The 27,112-nt window shown below is 39.9% G+C and overlaps 2 protein-coding genes across 2 annotated transcripts in view; both read right to left on the bottom strand.

Moving 5' to 3' along the window:
• LOC128636188 (phospholipase B1, membrane-associated) overlaps nucleotides 1-2,826 on the bottom strand; it is a 100,433-nt gene extending 97,607 nt beyond the window's left edge. The window contains exons 1-2 of the mRNA XM_053689236.1: nucleotides 2,632-2,826; nucleotides 676-740 (exon numbers count right to left, since the gene is read on the bottom strand). Coding sequence (XP_053545211.1) covers nucleotides 676-740; nucleotides 2,632-2,692 — 126 coding nt within the window. The 5' untranslated portion in view covers nucleotides 2,693-2,826. The remainder of the gene's footprint in view (nucleotides 1-675; nucleotides 741-2,631) is intronic.
• A 19,313-nt stretch (nucleotides 2,827-22,139) lies between these two features.
• The window catches only part of SEL1L (SEL1L adaptor subunit of ERAD E3 ubiquitin ligase), a 63,740-nt gene continuing 58,767 nt past the window's right edge, over nucleotides 22,140-27,112 (bottom strand). The window contains exon 21 of the mRNA XM_053697344.1: nucleotides 22,140-23,609. Coding sequence (XP_053553319.1) covers nucleotides 23,376-23,609 — 234 coding nt within the window. The 3' untranslated portion in view covers nucleotides 22,140-23,375. The remainder of the gene's footprint in view (nucleotides 23,610-27,112) is intronic.

Raw genomic sequence — 27,112 nt, 5'->3', positions numbered from 1 at the left:
ACTGCAGGTTCTCACAGTCACAATTTATGAAGCAGCGGTCATGAGGCCGCTGCTTCCCTACCCTCTTCTCCACCGTCCGACCGGGGAAGTTGACAGCTCCTGCCTGCGCGTGATTTGCTTGTGCACAATATTAAATTCCAGCAGCGGATTGCTGCCCGACAGAGGAGAGCTGGGGCGGATAGGGGCGAATAGGTATGCCCCTATCCGCCCTTAAATGATAAATCGAGCCCTATGTACTCATCAGGAAGTCTTGGAGTTTAGATGTGTACAATTTGTCCCTTAATACATGGGATCGTGGCCTGCATATCAGTATTCATTATCTCCCAAGGTGAGTTTTCTGTACAAAGTAATTCTCTTATATGTGGATGTAATAATTCCTTCTGATAATGACATGTTATAGAAATATAGAAAATTCCCACAAATTATGTAATATATGCTGACAAGTTTTGGAAACATAACAGCCATATTTGAGCCATTCATACCAGTGAGACCAAGAAATCTAAGCTTCCAGACTATAGTTGTAGAATTGGTTGGCCTTGAATTTACCTAAAGTTTAGCAGGAACTATAATGATTTTAGGCACAAAATGATAAGACATAAATATTAGAAATTTTACTTATAGTGTTAATAACTTATTTTTATAACAGATTGTAATAGATAATTAATAATACAGTACCTGGAACCCATCTGCAGATATTTGGTCTTTCAGCCCATCCATATAATTCCCCCACCAATCTACACCTTAAGGGCGAAATAAAATAATATCATAAGCAACCGAAATATAGAATATGGTTATATGCTTCTGGTCAAAAAATAAACACAAATTTGTTTACCTTGTCAAGTGCATTAAGTCTAGTTTTTTAATAAATACATAGAGCTAATGGTTATAATCATAAGTACATAATAAATATATAAAGCGAGTGATAAAATAAATATATAAAGTTAATGTTTAATAAATATATAAAGATTGTGGTTATGATAATAAATAAATATATAAAGATTGTTTTTATGATAATAAAAATATAAAACTAATGGTTACAATAATAAATATATAAAGATGATGGTTATGATAATAAATATATAAAGATTGTGGTCATGATAATAAATAAATATATAAAGATTGTTTTTATGATAATAAAAATATAAAACTAATGGCTACAATAATAAATATATAAAGCTAATTGTTATTAAAATAAATATATTTGTAGGATGTAGAAAGATTCTTTATGGAGGAATGGTCTCAGTCCCATGCCATTTATTCTCCAACCTCATCAGGCATATCACTTGCTTCAGTATCTTTCCATTAAAAAATAATTTCTGTCACTGTAACATATATATATATATACTTTAACCCTCTCCTATCTAATTTATTATCCTTGACCCATATTTACAAAACTTTCTACTTTAGTCTGCCTTATTTCCTAGTGCACTCTTGTCACATTTAGTGGTATAAATTACTCAGGATGCCACGGCAAGGAATGAGGTGAAGCAAGAAAAAGGGGGGATTTTAGACAAAGGGATCTGGTTTTGCCATCGCCCTTATTTATGTCAGAAAACAAATTACTTAACATTGCCCTTGTGTTTGCCAATATGTCCCGTTATTATAGACTTGTCTGAAACATGTTCTTTCTATTTACTATCTATTTCCTGTGCATAAATAGTCACTTTTACCTTTGTTAAGTCATCACAGAAGTACTGAGGTAGCCTGAGATGTGTGCACGTGTCTAGAGAACACTATATGTATAACATTGTTACAAACATTGTTTCAAACACTGCTACCATATAGCTATCAAGACACGTGCACACTCTTGAGTCTACCTCAGTAGGTTCTCATGAAATGGATCTATGATTCAAGTCCAGAAGAACACCAAGAGAATGAGGTAATATTGATAGCAGAAGCAAACTCTCTCTCTTTTTTTTTTATTGTGCAAATCTAAATCGTGAAATTAGAGATATCCCGAGGCAAAAAAATTAGATTAATTCAAATGATTTGTTTTGGATTTTTCCCAACATTCAGTTCAGCAGAACTTCATTTATGTGTGCATTTGTTTCCTCTGAATATTAGATTTGTATTAGTTACTGTTATATCCAATGGGGACATCAAATATAAACAATTAATTTTAACAAACTTCTTACATTATAGAATTTGAGCAATTAAAAGAACCTAACTTTCAAAGCAAACAGAACATACAACTCGCTTATTGAATTTGAGGTAATTACTAGCTCACAGAGCAACAGAAGTTACACAACTGCATGTTCCAATACCTCTGGTTAAAGTGACTGAGCTTATCCTAGTCTCCTACCTCCCTATGCATGTGTGACTAAAAGGCAGCATTTAGTGTAATACTATGGCAGGTTTGGACAGGGGATGATAGGCATATGCAGGGTCAGACCCCTGTACATCATTACAAACAAAGGAAATGATTAGCCAAACAATATAGTTCCCCCCTTCCTGCCCCCTTTTTGTAGCCAAATGATAGGAACAACTGAATGAACCAATTTGATCAACCAGTCATTTGTTCTTTGTCTCTTTCGTTCAATAATAGATTTGACTTTTTGTGTATTATATGAATTGGCAAATTTCTATAAATAGAAAATCATCCGAAGCCGAAAGCACATCTCAAAAACTTACCAAAAACATATTGCAGATATACAAAGCAGATGGTTGTTCTCAGCAGGAGCGACAATTCCATTTTCTTGCCCAGACAGTTATTTATTTATCTCGACTAACGTTACTGTAGGTTCTTCAGACTTATAAAATGTTTCCTCTTCTGTTGTTGCTTCAATAACAATTTCCTGATGAAAAAAAGATGAATTCTGTACTGGGTACAGCGAGTGTAGCGGTATGTGACACAGGCAGGGCAGCTAAAGAATATTTATCTGTGGATCACTAGTTTATTTGCATACAAAGTCCAGGGATGGCTTCCCCTGTATGGGAAACTGGCACAGAAAAATCCACTAATTGGCATTATCAAGACAGAGTTACTTTTATCTGGTTGTGCAGTAAATAAAATCAGATTCTTACAGGGAAATTGTTTAGTGAATTGAACAGAATGTCCAGTTTACAGTAACTTTACAGCAGGGAGGTACCACCTTTGTCAAGTAGCACCATATACTTGGCCCTATCAATATTTCTCTAAAAAAAAAAAAAGTAATAAAAAAAAAAAAAAGAGAGAGAAATCACATATATCATGTTGTATTTTTGAGTTTTTTTAAAATGTATATATATATATATATATATATATATATATATATATATACACACACACACACACAATGAGTAAGGCGCACTCTCACAAACAGTCCTTCATGTGCCAGGGTGCTCGTATAGGGGTATGATATATCAAGCAAGAGACAGCACTCTCTGGTCTTAATAGTAGAAGACCAAGTAGTTTATTTAGTGACGTTTCGGGGAATACCCCCCTTCATCAGACCCGGGGGTCATTCCCCGAAACGTCACTAAATAAACTACTTGGTTTTCTACTATTAAGACCAGAGAGCTGTCTCTTGCTTGAGATATATATATATATATATATATATATATATATATATATATATATATATCTCATCTATATATTTGCAAAAAAAAAACAAATGTATCACTGGAAAAAACTTGTTAACAATAGTAGGGTAATGCCATCTACTGCATCTCTTAAAGGGACATTAAACAACAAAAAATGTATTATTTAAAAAGATAATCCCTTTAATACTCATTCCCTAGTTTTGCATTACCAACACTGTTACATTAATACACTTTTTACCTTCTGTGATTACCTTGTATCTAAGCCTCTGCAGACTGCCCTTTTATCTCAGTTCTTTTGACAGACTTGCATTTTAGCCAATCAGTGCCCACTCATAAGTAACTCTATGGGCATGAGCACAATGTTTATCTATATGACACATATGAACAAACGCCCTCTAGCTGGGAAAAACTGTCAAATGCATTCAGACAAGAGACTTAGAAATTAGCATATGAGCCTACCTAGGTTTAGCTTTCAACTAAAAATATCAAGAGAACAAAGCATATTTGATTATAAAAGTAAATAGGAAAGTTAATTAAAATGACACACTCTATCTGAATCATGAAAGTTTAATTTGGACTTTACTGTCCTATTAAAAATGACATTAAACACGTTGCTTTTATCTATCCCACACTCCCAGAGGAAGCCAAAAAGCGAAAACTGTAACCTTGGTTTTCAAAATGCGGCAAACTGCTAAACCAGCTATTTGATCTGCAGCATTCGCAGGCTACAGGTTTTCTTTTTGGCCACTCTGGGAAACGGGGGGGAGAAGCACACGTTTCAAACAAAATTAAGAGCTGTTTAATGTCCCTTTAAGCTTGTCTCGTGCACATTTCCAGGTTTAAAGTGACAGTGTGGGTTTGATATAAAAGGTTTAGCTATGTATAGTAAAACAACTTTGCAATATATTTTTATTATTTTTATACCCCCTTTTCATGTAATTTAGCTTTGAAAATCGAGCAATATCTAATTCTCTGAACTTTGAATGTACCCTGCTGACTTCTCAAGTCTAACTTTGCTACATATAAGTCTCTAAGTGACTTTATCAGATAACAACTGTAAAACAATGCACTTTGTACTAACATAATAAATGTGGCTAGCCTTGTTGTCTGCTGACTCAAGCCCAGATTGGCTCCTCTAATTAAGGCAAGTGATGGATGGAATTTGGTTATTGAAAAACTGTTACAGCAAACAAGATTTTAATTTGTTTAGACTTTGCTTATATGACAACAGAAGTGATTGTAATGATAAACAATAATGTTTATTGCCTCTTTAAGACACTTCAGAATGAGCTCTGATGATTATTAAAATAAATATTAGATTGAAAAGTTTTAAAAAGTGTATATATATTTTATAATAAAAGATGTATAATCCTAATTGGTATTGTCTGTTCCTCTGCCCCCCTTCATTTCCTCTTTTGGCTGTGATGTATAGAGCACTCCCACCCACTCTCTACTCTTTCTATGGGCTTTAAAGGGGCTGGACTTCAAGATTGTCATATGACACTCATATTGATTGGATGTTCATTGGAATTGTCATTAAATAAAAAAAGAGTTCATCCAATTAACATTGTAATATAAGCATTATTATATCCACTAATTTAACCCTTTCTCAGATGGATTATAATAATAAAGGTACACATATACTTTTTTAATGGCAAAGATTAAATATATGGCATTTGATTAGTTAAAGGGACAGTCTAGTCAAAATTAAACGTTCATGATTCAGATAGGGCATGTAATTTTAAACAACTTTCCAATTCACTTTTATCATCAAATTTGCTTTGAGAAGCTAAACCTAGGTAGGCTCAAACTGATTTCTAAACCGTTAAAAAACCGCCACTTAGCTAAGAGTGTTTTGAAAGTTTTTCACAATTAAGACACTACTAGTTCAGGGGCCCCATCCGATATGCAGTGTCGCCCGCAAAAGCCAGCAACGCCGGTTTTTGCGCGGGTTTGGTATCCTATATACAGCGCCGCATATAAATGAGGCACGTATATTTCACCCGTTGGACGTAGTTTTTTCACCCATAGACTAACATATAAAACCCGCGCAATTTGGTATCCAATATCCAGCGCAAGGCCTTACGTGGCGAAAATGGAGAAATCTTACTCCATTTTCACCTCACCATAAAATGCAGTCGTAGCAGGCCTTGCGCTGAGTATGGGAGCACCCTAACTCCCTAAAATGCCTGCAAAAAAAACCCTAACACCTAACGCATGCGAAATGTCTATATACCTGTCAACCGCAATCCCCCACCTCAATACCTAATAAAGTTTATTAACCCCTAAACCGCCGCTCCCGGAGCACACCGCCCCCTAGATTGTATGTATTAACCCCTAAACCGCCGCTCCCGGACCCCGTTGCACCTAAATAAAGTGTTTAACCCCTAAACCGCCGCTCCCGGACCCTGCCGCCACCTACATTAAATTTATTAATCCCTAATCTGACCCCCCTACACCGCCGCCACCTACATTAAATATATTAACCTTAAACCTAAGTCTAACCCTAACACCCCCCTAACTTAATTATTATTTAAATAAATCTAAATAATATTAATATTATTAACTAAATTATTCCTATTTAAAACTAAATACTTACCTATAAAATAAACCCTAAGATAGCTACAATATAATTAATAATTACATTGTAGCTATTTTAGGGTTTATATTTATTTTACAGGCAACTTTGTATTTATTTTAACTAGGTACAATAGCTATTAAATAGTTAATAACTATTTAATAGCTACCTAGTTAAAATAATTACAAAATTACCTTTAAAATAAATCCTAACCTAAGTTACAAATACACCTAACACTACACTATCAATAAATAAATTAAATAAATCAACTACAATTATCTAAAATAAAATACAATTAAATAAACTAAATTATAGTACAAAAACCCCCCACTAAATTGCAAAAAATAAAAAAATATTACAAGAAGTTTAAACTAATTACACCTAATCTAAGCCCCCTAATAAAATAAAAAAGCCCCCCAAAATAATTAAATTCCCTATCCTAAACAAAATTACAAATAGCCCTTAAAAGGGCCTTTTGCGGGGCATTGCCCCAAAGTAATCAGCTCTTTTACCTGTAAAAAAAAGAACAATCCCCCCCAACATTACCACCCACACACCCCTACTCTAAAACCCACCCAATCCCCCCTTAAAAAAACTAACACTACCCCATTGAAGATCACCCTACCTTGAGCCATCTTCACCCAGCCGGGCCGAAGTCTTCTTCCGATGGGCCAGAAGAGGACATCCAGACCGGCAGAAGTCTTCATCCTATCCGGGCAGAAGAGGACATCCGGACCGGCAGACGTCTTAATCCAAGCGGCATCTTCTATTTTCATCCATCCGACAAGGAACAGCTCCATCTTGAAGACCTCCGGCGCGGAACATCCTTCTAGGCCAACGGACTAACGACAAATGAATATTCCTTTAAATTACGTCATCCAAGATGGCGTCCCTCGAATTAAGGTAGGAAAAATCCGATTGGTTGATTTAATCAGCCAATCGGATTGAAGTTCAATCCGATTGGCTGATTGGATCAGCCAATAGAATGCGAGGATGGTCGGAGAGTGAACTGAGTAGTATAATCGGAACGTAATTTAACCATTTAACAACCACTAAAAGGAAAAACAAAAGTATGTATACACTTGTACAGTGACAAGGATTAGAAATATTTAAAAAAATAGTAAACCCAAATTTTTTCTTTTGTGATTCGGATAGAGCAAACAATTTTAAGCAACTTTCTAATTTACTGTTATGATTTTTTCTTCATTCTCTTTGTATCTTTATTTGAAAAAGCAGGAATATAAGCGGACTTCTTTGGTTAAATGTAGCCACCAATCAGCAAGTGCTACCCAGGTGCTTAACCAAAAACGGGCCGGCTCGTAAGCTTATATTCCTGCTTTTTCACATAAAGATACCAAGAGAATTAAGAAAAATTGATAATAGGAGTAAATTAGAAAGTTGTTTAAAATTGCATGCTCTATCTGAATAATGGGGGGAAAATTGGGTTCAGTGTCCCTTTAATTACTTTACCTTAAAGTTTACCATCACTTTAAACATTCCAAAATGTTATTTGCTGCTTTAGAGTTAACCCTTTAAGGACACAGCTTTCAGTTTGCTCAATTGTTTTATGGCGGAAAAATTCTGTCATATGTCCTTAAGAGGTTAAATAACAGCGCGGCTAAGAGACTTGCTCTATGGGCACAAATTGTAGTGTTAGTACCAAAAATGTCAGCTGAGTGTGTAAAACATCACTATTATTATAGTCATAGATAAGTTAATGATCCAATTTGTTTTGAGTATTTAATTGTAGATATCTCCCTTAAAGGACCATAAGTTTGGTTTCCATTCAAGACCAGCAGTGCTCTGTGGGTCCTGATCAGTACTTTACTGTGTGTTTAACCCCTTAGTGATTAAAAAAAAATCAGAGCATGTCAGAGCAGGCTAGGATTAAGGCAGACGCCGAAACCGGTCAGCCTTTTTGTCAACTGTTTTTCAATTTGTCTTTTTGTCTCTTACCCTGGGGTAACATTAACCCCTTGTTTAAATAAAGTTTAATTTTTAACTCACTCTCTGGTGCTCCTGACAACCTTTTTCTTTGGATGCATGTCATTTTTTACTATTATGGCCATTTCATACCCAGAACTCCGCTTAGCAAGCTAAACAGCTCTTGAGCTAAAATTTGTATTTCTAAAACGCTATGAGGGATATTGCAGTAAAGATGAGACATTTTCATCTGAGCAGAGATCTTTAGAAAATCTGGAAAAAAGAGTGGTGGTGTACCACCTGCAAGTAGATACACAAGTGAGAGGAAATGTGGGGAAATGTATTCTCAGAAGTGCTGCTTAAAGTAGTATTAAATACAGTTGATTTGCACGATCAACAAGTACATAAGAAAATGACAATGCAATAGCCCTTACTGTGATATTTAAATAAGCAGTAGATTTTTTTTATGGCAAATTTCAAAATGTCCTTTAATTGCCCTGCTCCCTGTATCATGTGACAGCCATCAGTCAATCACAGACTCATATGTATACACTGTGAATTATTGCACATGCTCACTACTCGTCATTGTCTCAGAAAGTGTGCATATAAAAAGACTGAACATAGTTTGATAAAGGAAGTTAAAATGTGATGTAAAGTTGTTTAAAATGTCTATCTGAACCATGAAATGTCATTGACTTAAGTCACCCTTATTTTAAATAAATAAATAAACTCTCAAAAAGCCTGTGAGTAAATTCATTTTAGAGAACACTAATGACTTTTGTTAAACTTTTCCATTTAAAAAGGTACCAATTAGTAATAATTTTACATAAAAATTACCTTTTTTTTTTTTTTAAAGGGATATTAAACAGTAAATAAATGCTAGATACAGAGAAGCATCCAAAGCAACAATTAGCTTGAGACATATTTTTTTTAAATTACATTAGATATAAGTGTAAAGGTTTAGTTTCTATAAAGTAATGGGTGCCACCATGTTGGAACCTAGGCAATAAAAGAGAGTGTGCAAACAAGGTTGTGTTGAATACAGGCAAGTTAAAGTAACCATCTAACAGGGTTTTCACATAGTCTTGTTTGTACATTCTTTTTTTTTTATTGCCTGTTTTATATCTGTAACTAATTGTCCTCAGCAGAAGAAATAGATAAGGGGAAAAACTAGGTTCAAATATATGGCCGCACCTATTTCTTTATAGAAACCAATGATTTTTAGAGTTGAATTACAGGACATTTTATAGCACAATCTCAAAATCAGTATTCCAACAAGCCATCAAGCTCTAAACCAATGGAGGAAGCACATGCCTAAAATGCAAGCACAATCATTTTCATGGCCATCAGGAAAATCCAACGACATCATTTTGTAGCTATACATAATAATAATAATAATAATAAAAAAAATGTTTGGGGGAAAATATAATTTAGAGTATGGAGAAAAATACATACATTTAGGGGTGAAATATTCTATATAAAAAGTATCTACTCATAATCGGTAATCTCAAATTCCCTCTAATAATAAATAAGGATTGGTCCCTTTTATGCATATACTCATGTCTTTTTAACCATTCAACATCATTTGCAGTTCTAGGAAGATCTCACTGTACATAGATTTCTGGTTCTATTAAAAATATAAAAATGCGTCTTATTTATCAGCGTTTAATGTGGATTTTTTTTAATTTCTTACTTATTTTCAGATTCCCAACCAAGCCCTAAAAGTATCAGATGTAGACCCCGGTCTATAGATTTGTTTTGCTATTGTTTTTGTAATCTGTCTTTAAATATTCAGGGAAGGGGGGAGTGTTTGTTATTCCTACTTTCTCAGCCCCTTTCACTGGGTGTCACAGCCTAACCTCATCAACAGTGCTAAACTGGGAGCTTCTAAGTATGTTTTTAAAAGGTTTTATACTGGATTTTTAGATCATTATCTGCATAGTCTTCTTTATAGTAGTGTCATGCAGTTATATGGAAATTGATGTACCCTGTCCCTTTAACCCCTTAATGACCAAGGACGTACGCCACACGTCCTCAAAAAAAATACAGTTAATGACCGAGGACGTGTGGCGTACGTCCTTGGTCTGGAAAGCAGCTGGAAGCGATCCTGCTCGCTTCCAGCTGCTTTCCGGTTATTGCAGTGATGCCTCAATATGGAGGCATCCTGCAATAACCCCCCTTGGCCATCCGATGCAGAGAGAGCCACTCTGTGGCCCTCTCTGCACCGGACATCGGTGGCCGGTATCGTTGGTGGGTGGGAGCAAGTCTGGGAGGCGGGTGGGCGGCCATCGATGAGCCGAGTGGAGGGAAGGGGGGCGGGATCGGGGGCGGAACCGCCGGGAGCGTGCGCGTGCACGGGGGGCGGCGGGCGGGCGCGTGCACGGGGCGGGAGCGGGAGGGAACCGCTACACTACAGAAAAATAAAGCTGGTAAAAGCTAAAAAAAAAAGAAGATTTTAAAGTTATAAATAACAGCTAAGGGATCTGGAAGGGGTGGGGGGTTGGTCTTGGGGGGGGGAGCTACACTACAGAAAAGGGTATTTTTAAAACAAAAAAGGCACATTTGTTACTAAACTGGGTACTGGCAGACAGCTGCCAGTACCCAAGATGGCGCCCATTAAGGCAGAGGGGGAGGGTTAGAGAGCTGTTTGGTGGGGGATCAGTGAGGTTGGGGACTAAGGGGGGATCCTACACAACAGCATATGTAAATATGCCAAAAAAAAACAAAAAAAAGCCCAAGTATAGCTTTTATTTTAGTACTGGCAGAGTTTCTGCCAGTACTTAAGATGGCGGGGACAATTGTGGGGTGGGGGAGGGAAGAGAGCTGTTTGGGAGGGATCAGGTGGTCTCATGTTTCAGGTGGGAGGCTGAGCTCTACACTAAAGCTAAAATTAACCCTGCAAGCTACATAATTAACCCCTTCACTGCTAGCCATAATACACGTGTGAAATGCAGCGGCATTTGGCGGCCTTCTAATTACCAAAAAGCAACGCCAAAGCCATATATGTCTGCTATTTCTGAACAAAGGGGATCCCAGAGAAGCATTTACAACCATTTGTGCCATAATTGCACAAGCTGTTTGTAAATGATTTCAGTGAGAAACCTAAAATTGTGAAAAATGTAACGTTTTTTTTTAATTTGATCGCATTTGGCGGTGAAATGGTGGCATGAAATATACCAAAATTGGCCTAGATCAATACTTGGGGTTGTCTACTACACTACACTAAAGCTAAAAGTATCCCTAAAAGCTCCCTACATGCTCCATAATTAACCCCTTCACTGCTGGGCATAATACATGTGTAGTGCGCAGTGGCATTTAGCAGCCTTCTAATTACTAAAAAGCAACGCCAAAGCCATATATGTCTGCTATTTATGAACAAAGGGGATCCCAGAGAAGCATTTACAACCATTTAAGCCATAATTGCACAAGCTGTTTGTAAATAATTTCAGTGAGAAACCAAAAGTTTGTGAAAAAATTTGTAAAAAAGTGAACGATTTTTTGTATTTTATCGCATTTGGCGGTGAAATGGTGGCATGAAATATACCAAAATGGGCCTAGATGAATACTTTGGGATGTCTACTAAAAAAAAATATATACATGTCAATGGATATTCAGAGATTCCTGAAAGATATTAGTGTTCTAATGTAACTAGCGCTAATTTTGAAAAATAATGGTTTGGAAATAGCAAAGTGCTACTTGTATTTATGGCCCTATAACTTACAAAAAAAGCAAAGAACATGTAAACATTGGGTATTTCTAAACTCAGGACAAAATTTTGAAACTATTTAGCATGGGTGTTTTTTGGTGGTTGTAGATGTGTAACAGATTTTGGGGGTCAAAGTTAGAAAAAGTGTGTTTTTTTCAATTTTTTCCTCATATTTTATATATTTTTTTATAGTAAATTATAAGATATGATGAAAATAATGGTATCTTTAGAAAGACCATTTAATGGCGAGAAAAACGGTGTATAATATGTGTGGGTACAGTAAATGAGTAAGAGGAAAATTACAGCTAAACACAAAACACAGCAGAAATGTAAAAATAGCCTTGGTCCCAAACGGACAGAAAATGGAAAAGTGCTGCGGTCATTAAGGGGTTGAGAGACAAGAGAACTTACCCACTTTTTTTAAACACTTAAATCCAAAACTAATAAATTTATATTATCATTTTCAGCCCCTGAGGGTGCCCACAAAACTGCCAAACTTCAAAGAAATGACCTCAAGAAATCAAAATTTACAGGCATCTGAACAGATAAAATATATACTGGACTCGATTTATCAATCCTTCACCCCTATGACTAAGTTCTCACAAGAGTACCTGCAGTCAGTATTTATCAAGCCTTCGCCCCTATGACTAGGTTCTCACAAGAGTACCTGCAGTCAGTATTTATCAAGCCTTCGCCCCATGACTGTAGGTTCTCACAAGAGTACCTGCAGTCAGTATTTATCAAGCCTTCGCCCCTATGACTGTAGTTTCTCACAAGAGTACCTGCAGTCAGTATTTATCAAGCCTTCACCCCTATGACTGTAGGTTCTCACAAGAGTACCTGCAGTCAGTATTTCTCAAGCCTTCGCCCCTATGACTGTAGGTTCTCACAAGAGTACCTGCAGTCAGTATTTATCAAGCCTTCACCCCTATGACTGTAGGTTCTCACAAGAGTACCTGCAGTCAGTATTTATCAAGCCTTCGCCCCTATGACTAGGTTCTCACAAGAGTACCTGCAGTCAGTATTTATCAAGCCTTCGCCCCTATGACTGCAGGTTCTCACAAGAGTACCTGCAGTCAGTATTTATCAAGCCTTCACCCCTATGACTGTAGGTTCTCACAAGAGTACCTGCAGTCAGTATTTATCAAGCCTTCGCCCCTATGACTAGGTTCTCACAAGAGTACCTGCAGTCAGTATTTATCAAGCCTTCGCCCCTATGACTGTAGGTTCTCACAAGAGTACCTGCAGTCAGTATTTATCAAGCCTTCGCCCCTATGACTGTAAGTTCTCACAAGAGTACCTGCAGTCAGTATTTATCAAGCCTTCACCCCTATGACTGTAGGTTCTCACAAGAGTACCTGCAGTCAGTATTTATCAAGCCTTCGCCCCTATGACTGTAGGTTCTCACAAGAGTACCTGCAGTCAGTATTTATCAAGCCTTCGCCCCTATGACTGTAGGTTCTCACAAGAGTACCTGCAGTCAGTATTTATCAAGCTTTCGCCCCTATGACTGTAGGTTCTCACAAGAGTACCTGCAGTCAGTATTTATCAAGCCTTCGCCCCTATGACTGTAGGTTCTCACAAGAGTATCTGCAGTCAGTGTTTATCAAGCTTTCGCCCCTATGACTGTAGGTTCTCACAAGAGTACCTGCAGTCAGTATTTATCAAGCCTTCGCCCCTATGACTGTAGTTTCTCACAAGAGTACCTGCAGTCAGTATTTATCAAGCCTTCGCCCCTATGACTGTAGGTTCTCACAAGAGTACCTGCAGTCAGTATTTATCAAGCTTTCGCCCCTATGACTGTAGGTTCTCACAAGAGTACCTGCAGTCAGTATTTATCAAGCCTTCGCCCCTATGATTGTACGTTCACACAAGAGTACCTGCAGTCAGTATTTATCAAGCCTTCGCCCCTATGACTGTAGGTTCTCACAAGAGTACCTGCAGTCAGTATTTATCAAGCCTTCGCCCCTATGACTGTAGGTTCTCACAAGAGTACCTGCGGTCAGTATTTATCAAGCCTTCGCCCCTATGACTGTAGGTTCTCACAAGAGTACCTGCAGTCAGTATTTATCAAGCCTTCGCCCCTATGACTGTAGGTTCTCACAAGAGTACCTGCAGTCAGTATTTATCAAGCCTTCGCCCCTATGACTGTACGTTCTCACAAGAGTACCTGCGGTCAGTATTTATCAAGCCTTCGCCCCTATGATTGTACGTTCACACAAGAGTACCTGCAGTCAGTATTTATCAAGCAGCTTCCCTAACCTCTTCTTCACCTCTTAGGTGGAGAATTTCAATCTCCCCGGTTTCGTCCAAACGTGATTGGTTGTGCACGGGCAGGGAGCGTTGTTGCATAAGAGCACAAAATAGCACTTGTGAGCAATGCTGAATGTCGGCAGCTGGGGCGCACAGGGTCAGATATGCACGCCCCTATCCGCCCTAGCTTGATAAATCGAGCCCACTGTATTTGGAACTGCCATTGTCTTTGCAAGGGGGGAGGGTGTGACAGGGGCCTGGCCAGATCATGGTGTTTCTATTGTTTGGTGCTGTAACAAGAAATAAAGCCAAGAGTTATTAGAGCTGAATGTTACATGTTTGCATGACAAGCTCCAACTAAATGTATTAGGGGCTATTGAGTATAATGTTGTTAATGTAGAAAGACTAAAACAACTCCTTTATCACAAAGGCAATAAACCTGATTTACACTTTAGCATCAAGGCCAATAGAACAAGCTATAAATGACCAATTCATCTGATATTAAATTGTCCCAATAATCCACTTCAAAACCAACTGACACAAATGTAGCTTGCGCTCTTATAAACAGCAATATAATACAAAAGATACAAAGTTACATTTTTAAATTGATATTTTAATTTCCTTTCATTTCTCTAATGTGAACCTAGTTGCCACTGTGGGCTACCACCATATTGCTGGTTTGCAAAGAAAAAAAAGGATAGTATGCCTATGGTACAATAAGCATTTATAGGGTATTCATATTTCTGTATGTGTGTATATATATATATACACCCCTAAATTTATGACGATCATGTGTATGGCTTTATTAGTATTTATAGCAGATCTAGCTGTATGTGTGTGGCTTTATTAGTATTTATAGCAGATCTAGCTGTATGTGTGTGGCTTTATTAGTATTTATAGCAGGTCTAGCTCTATGTGTGTGACTTTATTAGTATCCTTTATTACTATCCTCAAGAGGAATCGTAGTTCTTTTGGATAATGTAGATATAGCCCCATCCACTTTAGGAACATTAAGCCAAAGTTCCCGCACAGAGTCTGCAACAGGAAACATCTTCATAAAAACAAGAGATGGGGTAAAGGGAACACCCGGTTTATCCCATTCCTGAGAAATAATGTCCGACATACGATCAGGAACAGGAAATACTTCCACTGATCTAGGTTTAACATCAAAAACTCTATTCAGTTTTTCAGCAACTGTAGATTCCGAATCCTCCAGAGTAGCTAAAACCTCCTGAAGAAGTAAACAGAGGTGCTCAAGCTTAGATCTAAAACTAACCTCCTCTGAATCCATTGTACTAACTACAGCAGACTCGGAATCAGAGATTTCGCCCTCAGAAGCTACTGAAGAATGGTCAAGCTTTGGCGTGGTCAGAAATTCCTGACTTAGAGAAAATATTCTTTCATTTATTTTCGCTTCCTCTTACCTGAGATAGGTAAGGCACTCAGGGCTGCAGATACCACAGAGGTAAGCTGCGCTGCAAAATCACCTGGTAAAAATACTCCCCCAGGTGCCGACTGAGTGGAACCACAGGGCACTGCTTGTGTAACAGCAAGGGACTGGGACACTTAAGGAGAAAGTTCAGGCATGTCTGTGTGACTGAAGCATATTTTTAACACGAGGAACAAAACTGCACAGGAGGTATCACCTGTGCCTCTAAACAGTACAAACACTTCCATAATGAAAATTCCCTCTTTTTTTCCCAGTAAAACCCTTAAAAAAAAAAAAGTTGTCAAAATTACACAAGTCAGATATAACTTAACACATAAGGATCTGTATGGAATTTTGTGCTAAGATGGTACCTCTATAGTCCCAGCCGTTGCTAGAGTAAACTCACCACCTCCAGAACAAACTAAGGAATGAAAACAACCGGACCTCCTTCGCTCACTATCCGTTATCACAGAGGCGAAAAACATAATTTATGTTAGAACTTACCTGATAAATTAATTTCTTTAATAGTGACAAGTTCATGAGCTAGTGATGTATGGGATATACATTACTACCAGGAGGGGGCAAAGTTTCCCAAACCTCAAATGCCTATAAATACACCTCCCACCTCTCTCATACCTCAGTTTAACGTATAGCCAAGTTAGTGAGGTGTAAAAAGGAGTAAAAGCATAAAAAAGAGGAACAGGATAAATAAAGTGCTTTATATATATAAAAAACAATAAACATAACCCCCAAAAAATTGGGTGTGTCTCATGGACTCTTGCCACTATGAAATAAAAGAATCAATATCAGGTAAGTTCTTACATAAATTATGTTTTTTTTTTTATGTAAGTGGCAAGAGTCCATGAGCTAGCGACGTATGGGATATAATACCCAAGATGTGGAAGTCCACGAGTCACTAGAGAGGGAGGGATAAAATAAAAACAGCTATTTTCGCTGAGAAATTAAATAATTTTTTTTTTAAAAAACCCTCAAATCATAGGCACTAGAATCAAAATGAGACAGATGCCTGAAGAACCTTTCTACCAAAGGCTGCTTCCAAAGAAGCAAACGCATCAAAATGGTAAAAATGAATGCAAAGAAGACCAAGTTGTTGCTTTGCAAATTTGATCAACTGAAGCTTCATTCTTAAAAACCCAAGATATGGTGACTGATCTAGTAGAATGAGCTGTAATACACTGAAGAGGAGACTGCCCCGCCTCCAAATAAGCTTTGTGAATAAAAAAGCATCAACCAGGATACCAAGGAAATGGCAGAGGCTTTCTGACCTTTTCTAGAACCAGAAAAAATAACAGACTAGAAGTCTTCCTGAAATCTTTAGTAGCCTCAACATAATATTTCAAAGCTTTTACCACATCCAGAAAATGTAAAGACCTTTTAGGAATATTCTTAGGATTAGGACACAAGGAAGGAACAATAATCTCCCTATAGATGTTGTTAGAATTCACAACTTAAGGCAAAAAATGTCAAACAAAATCCGCAAAACAGCTTTATCTTGATGGAAAATCAGATAAGAAGACTCACAAGAGAGCAGACAATTCAGAAACTCTTCTAGCAGAAGAGATAGCCAAAAGAAATAACACTTTCCAAGAAAGTATATTAATATTCAAAGAATGCATAGGCTCAAAAAGGAGGAGCCTGCAAAATCTTAAAAACCAAAATTGAGACTCCAAGGAGGAGAAATTGATATAATAACAGGCTTGGTACGAATCAAAACCTGAACAAAACAGTGAATATCAGGAAGCTTAGCAATATTTCTATGAAAATAAGACAGAAAGAGTACAGATTTGTCCTTTCAAAGTATTTGCAGACAAAACCTTTAGCCAAACCATCGTGAAGAAACTGTAAAATCCTAGAAATTCAAAAGAATGCCAAGAATAATCATGAGTGGAACACCATGAAAAATAGGTTTTCCAAACACTGATAAATCTTCCTTGAAACAGACTTTACGAGCCTGTATCAGAGTTAATAACCGAGTCAGAGAAACCTCTATGACTAAGAACTAAGCGATCAATTTCCATGCCTTCAAATTTAGAGATCCTGATGAAAAATGGGCCTTGAGACAGGTCTGGTCTTATAGGAAGTGACCAAGACTGGCAACTGGACATTCTGACAAGGTCCGCATACCAAAACCTGAGAGGCCATGCCGGTGCCATCAGAAACACATAAGATTGTTCCAATATGATCTTGGAGATCACCTTTGGAAGAAGAAGAACCAGAGGCGGAAAAATGTAAGCAGGTTGGTAAAACCAAGGAACGGCTAGAGCATCCATCATTTCCACCTGAGGATCACTGAACCTGGAAGGCCATCTGAAGTTTCTTGTTCAGACGAGAGGCCATCAGATCTATTTCTAGAAGACCCTAGAAAATCCGCTTCCCAATTGTCCACCCCTGAGATATGAATCACAGAGCCTTGACAAGAGTTGGATTCTGCCCAAGAAAGTATCAGAGATACTTCTTTCATTGTAAAAGGACTGCGAGTCCCCCCTTGATGATAGACATATGCCACTGTTGTGATATTGTCTGATTGAAAATTAATGTAAAGTTCTCTCTTCAATAGAGGCCAAGCCTTAAGAGCTCTAAAAATAGCAAAGAGATCTAAAATAATGATTTGTAACCTCTCCTCTTGAGGATTCCAAACCCCTTGTGCTGACAGAGATCCCCAGACAGCTCTCCAACCTGTAAGACTTGCATCTGTTGAGATCACAGTCCAGGAAGGATGAACAAAGGAGGCCCCTTGAACAATAAGGTGATGGTTTAACCACCAAGTCAGAGAGAGTTGGGATTTAAGTATATCAACTGTGATATCGGAGTATAATCCCTGCATCACTGGTGCAACATGCAAAGCTGTAGAGGTCTCATATAAAAATGAGCAAAGGATATTGCGTCCGATGCTGCAATCATGAGACCTAAAACCTCCATGCACATAGCCACTGAAGAGAATGATGGAGACTGAAGGTTTAAAAAAGCTAAGACCAACTTCATTTGTCTCTTGTCTTTTAGAGAAAGAGTCATGGACACTCAATCTATCTGGAAAGCTAAGAAGGTGACCTATTTCTGAAGAATCAAGAAACTCTTTGGTAAATTGATCCTCCATCCATGTCTTTGAAGAAACATTAGTTAATCCATGTGAGATTCTGCTAAATGAAAAGATTGAGCTAGTACCAAGATATCATCCAAAACACTGCAATACCCTTCTCTCTGATTACAGAAAGAAGGGCACTGAGAACCTTCGAGAAAATTCTTGGTGCTGTTGCTATGCCAAATAGAAGAGCGACAAATTGGTAATGCTTGTCTAGAAAAGAGAATCTCAGAAAACGATAGCGGTCTGGATGAATCGAAATGTGAAGATAAGCGTCCTGTAAGTCTATTGTGGACATGAAATGACCTTTTCTGAACAAAAGACAGAATAGTCCTTATAGTCACCATCTAGAAAGTTGGGACTCTTACAAAACGATTTAGAATTTTCAGATCCAGAATTAGTCTGAAAAAAAAAAATCTTCCTTCTCTGGCACAATGAATAGATTTGAATAGAAACCCAATGCCTGTTCCTGATGAGGAACTGGTACATCACCTGAAAACTCTAGGTCTGAAACACACTTCAGAAAAGCCTGAGCCTTCACAGGGTTTGTTGGAAAATGAGTTAAAAAAGAATCTTCCCATGGAAGGTCTTATTCTAAAAAGCTATTCAATACCCTTGAGAAACAATATTCTATTGATTTTGGACTAAATCTGTGCAAATGTTTTGAAATAACTTAATCTACCCCCCACCAGAAGAACTGGTTTTGAGGGCCGCACCTTCATGCAGTTTTAGGGGCTGGATTTGGTTTTTTATAAGGCTTGGATTTATTCCAAATTAGAGATGGTCTCCAATTTGAGCTGGAGGCCTTAGGGGAATGAGAGGTTTTATGTTCTCTATTCTGACGAAAGGAACGAAAACGATTGAGAGCTTAAAATTTACCCTTAAATTTCTTGAGCCAGAAAAAACGCCTTTACCCCCAGATATAGTGAAACCAAATTATTACCCTGAAAAAAGAGATAATTTAAATTTAGAGATCGTGTCATATTTAGAGTACAACTTTTAAACACAGAATTTAAACGATTATTAGCTTAACTTTTAGGAGGACTAGACTCCTCAATACCTAAAGTAAACAATACTTCCTTAATAGAGAATGAATATGTTAAATTTTAAATAAAAAAGAAGATTTGTCAATTTCTGTCTCTGATGCAGGATCCTCTGAGTCAGAGGAACCCTCATCAGTAGAGGATACTTTAGTATGCTGTTGGTCAGTACAAAATTAATTAAATCTATGACAAGTTTGAAAAGACCTTTTACGTTTATTTAAAGACAGAATAGCAGTCATAGCCTTCTTTATGGCGTCGGCAATACAAAAAATTCATATCTGCAGGAATATCAGGTACATTAAACTGAGAAAGAAAAACAGTAGATGTATTTGTACTCATAGAAACATTATCAACATGTTAAAACAAGTGGCACATAATTGAGCTGAAGAAATAAAATCAGCTTGTTTACAATAACACACTTAGCTTTGGTAGAATTGTATTCAGGCCGATTAGTTCCTATAGTAACATCAGAGGCAGGATCAGTTTGAGAATTCTTGCAAAAATGGAAGAAAAAAGAAAAAATAACATTTAAACAAATTATGCTATTTCCACAATATAACAGTTTCAGAAATGGGGAAAAAAGCTTATGATAAAATTCTTATAGAAAAAATAAAAATCAAAAGCAAGTATCAGCTCTTTATTATTTAATGAGAGCAGCAAGCATAAGCGAGAGAGGCTTAATATAACAAATGTTGGTGCCAAGAATAATGCAAAAAAAGATGATGCAAATGCAGAGGAAAAAACTTGTGGCGCCAAAACCTATGCAATGAAAATGACGCAACTCGCGTCATAACAGGCGCAACTCTGCGGCGAAAATTTCTGCGCCAAAAAGATGCAAAGAAAAGGCGCAACTCGCTTCACAACAGGCACAATTTCGCGGCAAAAATCTTTGCGCCAAAAATTACTTCATGTTTTAGCAGCTAACCGGAACCCCAGGTAAGAGAAACCTAAATTCTCTCATAAACATAATTTCCATTCTGAAACTGTGTGACTGCAAAGGGAAATATTAACAGACCTGAATCATGGCTAATATATGCAATATACATTAAGAACTTTATAATATAAAGTGCAATATACATTAAGAACTTTATAATATAAAGTGCCTTCCATAGCTGAGAGTGTCTTAAAAATGATATATACTTACCAGAAGACACCCATCCACAAATAGCAGACAGCAAAACCAGTACTGAAACATATCAGCAGAGGTAATGGTAGAGGAGTATAATGTCGATCTGTAAAGGGAGGCAGAGATTAATCCCTGTGACCGAATTTACAGAGAGCCCTAGAATAGATTTCCCAAAGGCGAAAACATGGCATCATCAGGCAATACTCCCTTCAAATCCCTCAGACAAACACTGTACTTAGAGAGGAACAGGGCTTCAATATGCTTAGAAGCGCCTTTCACAGAAGAAATCAAGCACATCGTGCTTCACCACCTCCTAAGGAGGTAAAGTTTGTAAAATTGAGGTATGAGTGAGGTGGGAGGTGTATTTATAGCTATTTAAGGTTTGGGAAACTTTGCCCCCTCCTGGTAGAAATGTATAATCCATACGTCACTAGCTCATGGACTCTTGCCACTTCAGCTACAGCATCTCAGGTGTGACAGATTCTTACTCAAGAGGATTACGTGGACATAGCATTACCCCAATCCTTGCTTGCAGAGAAACTAGCCATTAAAGGATTATTTTTTTTCAGACACCATTCTTGCACACCTCCATGATGTACAAAGGCAAAGAATGACTGGGGGATTGCGGGAAGTAGGAGAGATACTTAAAGCTTTGCTGGGGTGTTCTTTGCCTCCTCCTGGTGGCCAGAAGTTGAATTCCCACTAGTAATTAGAATGACTTTGTGGACTCTCCATGCCATTGGAAAGAAAATTAAATTTATATCAGACAGGGATATATTTTAAGGGGGACCAGTTATGGTAAGAGCTGTCTTATGTTGAGAGCATTCAGGACAGTAACAAAAGAAGTTTCAGTGTATGAGAAGATATTGGATTTCTGATCCTCTGCATCAAGTACCAGTTGTACAACTTATAGGACTCAGAATAGCACGTTTGCCACACAAAGTAGTAATAAATCGGCAAACTCTCACTACTTTATCATAGTATCTCCTACAGAAGGTCACTAGAACTCTCAAGCAGTTGATACCCAACATCCTCATAACTGTAGCAAGATGGGTATAATAGTTTGTGAGACGCTCCTGAAACAGCTTGTGCACCAATCGCTAAAAGAAGGGACCAGCATAGGATCTAATTTATCCCCATCTCTGATGAAGCGCATGTGCTCATGTGCCAAACGCATCAGATAGTAGGTGCTTCCATGACCTACTGTTAACAGCTTGAATACAACTATCTTTGCACTTGCACCCTGGTTCCGGTTTTCGTCTCTCTCTTCATTCGGATCTAATTTAGTTAGTTTTGCACTTTCACCAACCATAAAATGTGGTTGGTGAAATTGAATATTCCAGGAAAGAGAAATATATATTACTGTTAGAGGCTCATAATCCATTAAAACATAAAATGTTCAATCATACAGATCACATCACACACCACACAGGAGCCAAGACACAAAAACAAACAATAGTGAACAGCAACTGTTTTACATTTTTATTAATTAAATAAAACTCAGAATAAGGGTCACGATTTACCATTCCTGACCCATTCCCCTTACAAAGCTTTGCCAGCAGAGAATTAAAAATGTACCACCACATCTCTATGCTTGCAAAATTATCACCCCTTGTCATGTTTGCTGTACTTTGCCGGCTTTTCAAACATGAATATGTTAATGAGATTCCAAGGGCCAGGTCGGCATATGGTTTTATTTTAAAGGAGAGTGAGGCAAGAAAGCAGCCAGCAACCCTTTCCTCTCACTTCAAAAATAATTGTCTTTAAGGTGTACTTCAACATCCTTCTTGCTCCAAACACACAAAACAAAACATACACACTTGATTTGAAAGTAGATTGTTCTCCCTCACAGTCTTAACAGAATGAAAACACAGATTATAAATTAGTCTGCAGTCTCCACATTCTGAAACTTCGTATGTAAATGTACAACAGAAATGTGCAGATACCAAAGACAATGTGCAAAACATGATGTCCAGCCTAAGTTACAGAACGATGCCCACTTGCAACATCAGCGCTAAACTGAAAAATGGTCGCCTGCAGTAAAAATATAAATTCTTACAAGGGGAAAAAACTGCATTATTAAATTATATATTATTAAAATTTAGACCTGAGGCATACTACAGATAATTTCAGTTTACCTTGCAGCATATGAAACTCATTCGAAAATAAATAGGCGTACAGCTTATGACACACTGCTGCTTCACAAAAAAAAAATAAAAAAATGGTGCCAGATAATGGATTAGGAGGACACTCTGAAGAGTTGTGAATGTTCCACAACAAGACTTTAAAAAAAAAAAAAAAAAAAGTGCTATTCTTAATTGATTTTATTACATAAAAGTTCTTATTTTTGCCCTACTAACATTTCCAGAGGATTTTTTTTCCCAGATTGAAAAAGTTCAAGATTACAGGGGAGCCCAAAGTCTTTATAAATAATGGATAGAGCCCTATGCTGTTGAGGGGGAAGAAAAAAAAAAAAAAAGGGAACTGGCATTTTATTTACAAACAAGAACAAATTTAAAATAAAGACCATGAAACAGAATATCCTGCTTCATTTTACAGAGCACTCAGCATAGTCAAGTGGTTGCATACATCCTGACGCAATGCCGGACAGATCCAGCTCTGGTCTCCTGGAAGCGTTTGGGTTTTTCTGTCTTTATGTGACACATAAGTTCTCCTGAGTATTCACACGGTACTATCACTGTGGTGGCTCCGCTTCCTGTGGTTGTGGCGGCTGCTCAGGTTGTGGAGGTGCCGGATCCTGCGGTGCTGGTCGTGGAGCCGGTGTCGGCTGCCTTGGCACTACTTGTGGTTGCCTTTGTCGATATGCTATTACAGTGCCGAGCAGCAATGCAATAATAGTCATGAGGTAAAGGTCCCACTCTGGCCCCAGCAACTGGTCCATGTCAATTTGGGAGAATATTTCCTTCACCTAGAAACAAACAACATCAATCAGAAGAGAATAATGCGTGAATACAAACTGCCAACACATTGCAATATAACTAAGCTAAACTAAGATAATTAATAATTAAAATAATATACATATATACACTAATATAACAGAGTAATATTGTCATAAATTATACTGAACAATGTGGGGGACTTTAAGAATGCCTGGGATAAGCATAAGGTTATCCTACAAACTAGATAAGTTGATACTTTTAGGAAAGATCCAACAGACTTGCTGGGCCTATGGCTCTTACCTGCCATCAAAATCCGTTTCTATGAGGGCACCAAGTGTGAGTTGCCATTTGTTGAAATCTAAAAAGCCTGAATTTTATAGACAGAAGGACTCGTGATCTTGTGAAATTAGAGTGCATAGAATAATGTGATGCCAGAAGCAGTAATTGGTTTATGGTTCAAAATAAAATCTATTACCCAAAACCCCATGTAAAAAGGGGTAGGAAATTATCTATATTTTACAAGTGAGGAAAAAGAATAAGGTTTCTAGCACTCACAATATTTAATATAGGAAAAATGCTCATATTAATTATTATTATTTTTATCATTTGAGACTACAATTTATGGGTATCGAGACTGGTAGGACGTGAGGATAATGGGACTAACATTAGCATCTGTGAGATCAGGAACCAATATGGGTTTTGCTTAAAGGGTGTTAAAATTACAATATATAGATGTGTGTGTGTCCCCGTGTGTCCCCCCGTGTGTGTGTGTCCCCGTGTGTGTGTGTCCACGTGTGTGTGTGTGTCCCCGTGTGTGTGTGTCCCCGTGTGTGTGTCCCCGTGTGTGTGTGTCCCCGTGTGTGTGTCCCCGTGTGTGTGTGTGTGTGTGTCCCCGTGTGTGTGTGTGTCCCCGTGTGTGTGTGTGTGTGTCCCCGTGTATGTGTGTGTCCCCGTGTGTGTGTGTCCCCGTGTGTGTGTGTGTCCCCGTGTGTGTGTGTGTCCCCGTGTGTGTGTGTCCCCGTGTGTGTGTGTGTCCCCGTGTGTGTGTGTCCCCGTGTGTGTGTGTCCCCGTGTGTGTCCCCGTGTGTGTGTGTGTCCGTGTGTGTGTGTCCGTGTGTGTGTCCGTGTGTGTGTGTCCCCGTGTGTGTGTGTCCCCGTGTGTGTGTGTCCCCGTGTGTGTGTCCCCGTGTGTGTGTCCCCGTGTGTGTGTGTCCCCGTGTGTGTCCCCGTGTGTGTGTGTGTCCGTGTGTGTGTGTCCGTGTGTGTCCCCGTGTGTGTGTGTCCCCGTGTGTGTGTGTCCCCGTGTGTGTGTGTCCCCGTGTGTGTGTCCCCGTGTGTGTGTGTCCCCGTGTGTGTGTGTCCCCGTGTGTGTGTGTCCCCGTGTGTGTGTGTCCCCGTGTGTGTGTGTCCCCGTGTGTGTGTGTCCCCGTGTGTGTCCCCGTGTGTGTGTGTGTGTCCCCGTGTGTGTGTGTCCCCGTGTGTGTGTGTCCGTGTGTCCCCGTGTGTGTGTGTCCCCGTGTGTGTCCCCGTGTGTGTGTGTGTGTGTGTCCCCGTGTGTGTGTGTCCCCGTGTGTGTGTGTCCCCGTGTGTGTGTGTCCCCGTGTGTGTGTGTGTCCCCGTGTGTGTGTGTGTCCCCGTGTGTGTGTGTCCGTGTGTGTGTCCCCGTGTGTGTGTGTCCCCGTGTGTGTGTGTGTCCCTGTGTGTGTGTGTCCGTGTGTGTGTGTGTCCGTGTGTGTGTGTGTGTGTGTCCCGTGTGTGTGTGTGTGTCGTGTGTGTCGTGTGTGTGTGTGTCCGTGTGTGTGTGTCCCGTGTGTGTGTGTCCCCGTGTGTGTGTGTCCCCGTGTGTGTGTGTCCCCGTGTGTGTGTGTGTGTCCGTGTCCCCGTGTGTGTGTGTCCCCGTGTGTGTGTGTGTGTGTCCCCGTGTGTGTGTCCCGTGTGTGTGTGTGTGTCCGTGTCCCCGTGTGTGTGTCCGTGTGTGTGTGTCCCGTGTGTGTGTGTGTGTCCGTGTGTGTGTGTCCCCGTGTGTGTGTGTGTCCCCGTGTGTGTGTGTCCCCGTGTGTGTGTCCCCGTGTGTGTGTGTCCCTGTGTGTGTGTCCGTGTGTGTGTGTGTCCGTGTGTGTGTGTGTGTGTCCGTGTCCGTGTGTGTGTGTGTCCCTGTGTGTGTGTGTCCGTGTGTGTGTGTGTCCGTGTGTGTGTGTGTGTGTGTCCCCGTGTGTGTGTGTGTGTGTGTGTGTCCGTGTGTGTGTGTCCCCGTGTGTGTGTGTCCGTGTCCCCGTGTGTGTGTGTCCCCGTGTGTGTGTGTCCCCCCGTGTGTGTGTGTGTCCCCGTGTGTGTGTCCCCGTGTGTGTGACCGTGTGTGTGTCCCCCGTGTGTGTTGTCCCGTGTGTGTTGTGTGTCCCCGTGTGTGTGTGTGTCCCCGTTGTGTGTTGTCCCGTTTGTGTGTGTCCCCGTGTGTGTGTCCCCGTGTGTGTGTGTCCCCGTTAGTGTGTGTCCCCTAGTGTGTGTGGTCCCCGTGTGTGGTTGTCCCCGTGTGTGTTGTGTGTCCCCGTGTAGTGTGTTCCCCGTGTGTGTGTGTCCGTGAGTCCCCGGGTGTGTGTGTCCCCGTGTGTGTCCCCCGTGTGTGTGGTGTGTCCCCATGTGTGTGTGAGTTCCCCGTGTGTGTGTGTCCCCGTGTGTGTGGTGTCCCCGTGTGTGTGTGTGTCCCGTGTGTGTGTCCCCGTGTTGGGTGTCCCCGTGTTGTGTGTGTCCCCATGTTGTGTGGTGGTCCCTAGTGTGTGTGTGCCGTGTGTGTGTGTGTCCGTGTGTGTGTGTGTGTGTCCCCGTGTGTTGGTGTTTTGTGTGTGTGTCCGTGAGTGTGTGTGTCCCCGGTGTGTGTGTCCCCGTGTGTGTGTGTCCCCGTGTGTGTGTGTGTGTCCGTGTCCCATGTGGGTGATGTGTCCCCGAGTGTGTGTGTGTTGTCCCCGTGTGTGTGTGTGTGTGTCCCCGTGTGTGTGTGTGTGTCCCCGTGTGTGTGTGTCCCCGTGTGTGTGTGTCCCCGTGTGTGTCCCCGTGTGTGTGTGTGTCCGTGTGTGTGTCCGTGTGTGTGTGTCCCCGTGTGTGTGTGTCCCCGTGTGTGTGTGTCCCCGTGTGTGTGTGTCCCCGTGTGTGTCCCCGTGTGTGTGTGTGTCCGTGTGTGTGTGTCCGTGTGTGTGTCCGTGTGTGTGTGTCCCCGTGTGTGTGTCCCCGTGTGTGTGTGTGTCCCCGTGTGTGTGTGTGTCCCCGTGTGTGTGTGTGTCCCCGTGTGTGTGTGTCCCCGTGTGTGTGTCCCCGTGTGTGTGTGTCCCCGTGTGTGTGTGTCCCCGTGTGTGTGTGTCCCCGTGTGTGTGTGTCCCCGTGTGTGTGTGTGTGTCCCCGTGTGTGTGTGTCCCCGTGTGTGTGTGTCCGTGTGTCCCCGTGTGTGTGTGTCCCCGTGTGTGTCCCCGTGTGTGTGTGTGTCCCCGTGTGTGTGTGTCCCCGTGTGTGTGTGTCCCCGTGTGTGTGTGTCCCCGTGTGT

This window comes from Bombina bombina, chromosome 1 (assembly GCF_027579735.1).
Source record: "Bombina bombina isolate aBomBom1 chromosome 1, aBomBom1.pri, whole genome shotgun sequence".
Classification (NCBI taxonomy): domain Eukaryota; kingdom Metazoa; phylum Chordata; class Amphibia; order Anura; family Bombinatoridae; genus Bombina; species Bombina bombina.
This window is presented reverse-complemented; position numbering and strand designations above follow the sequence as displayed.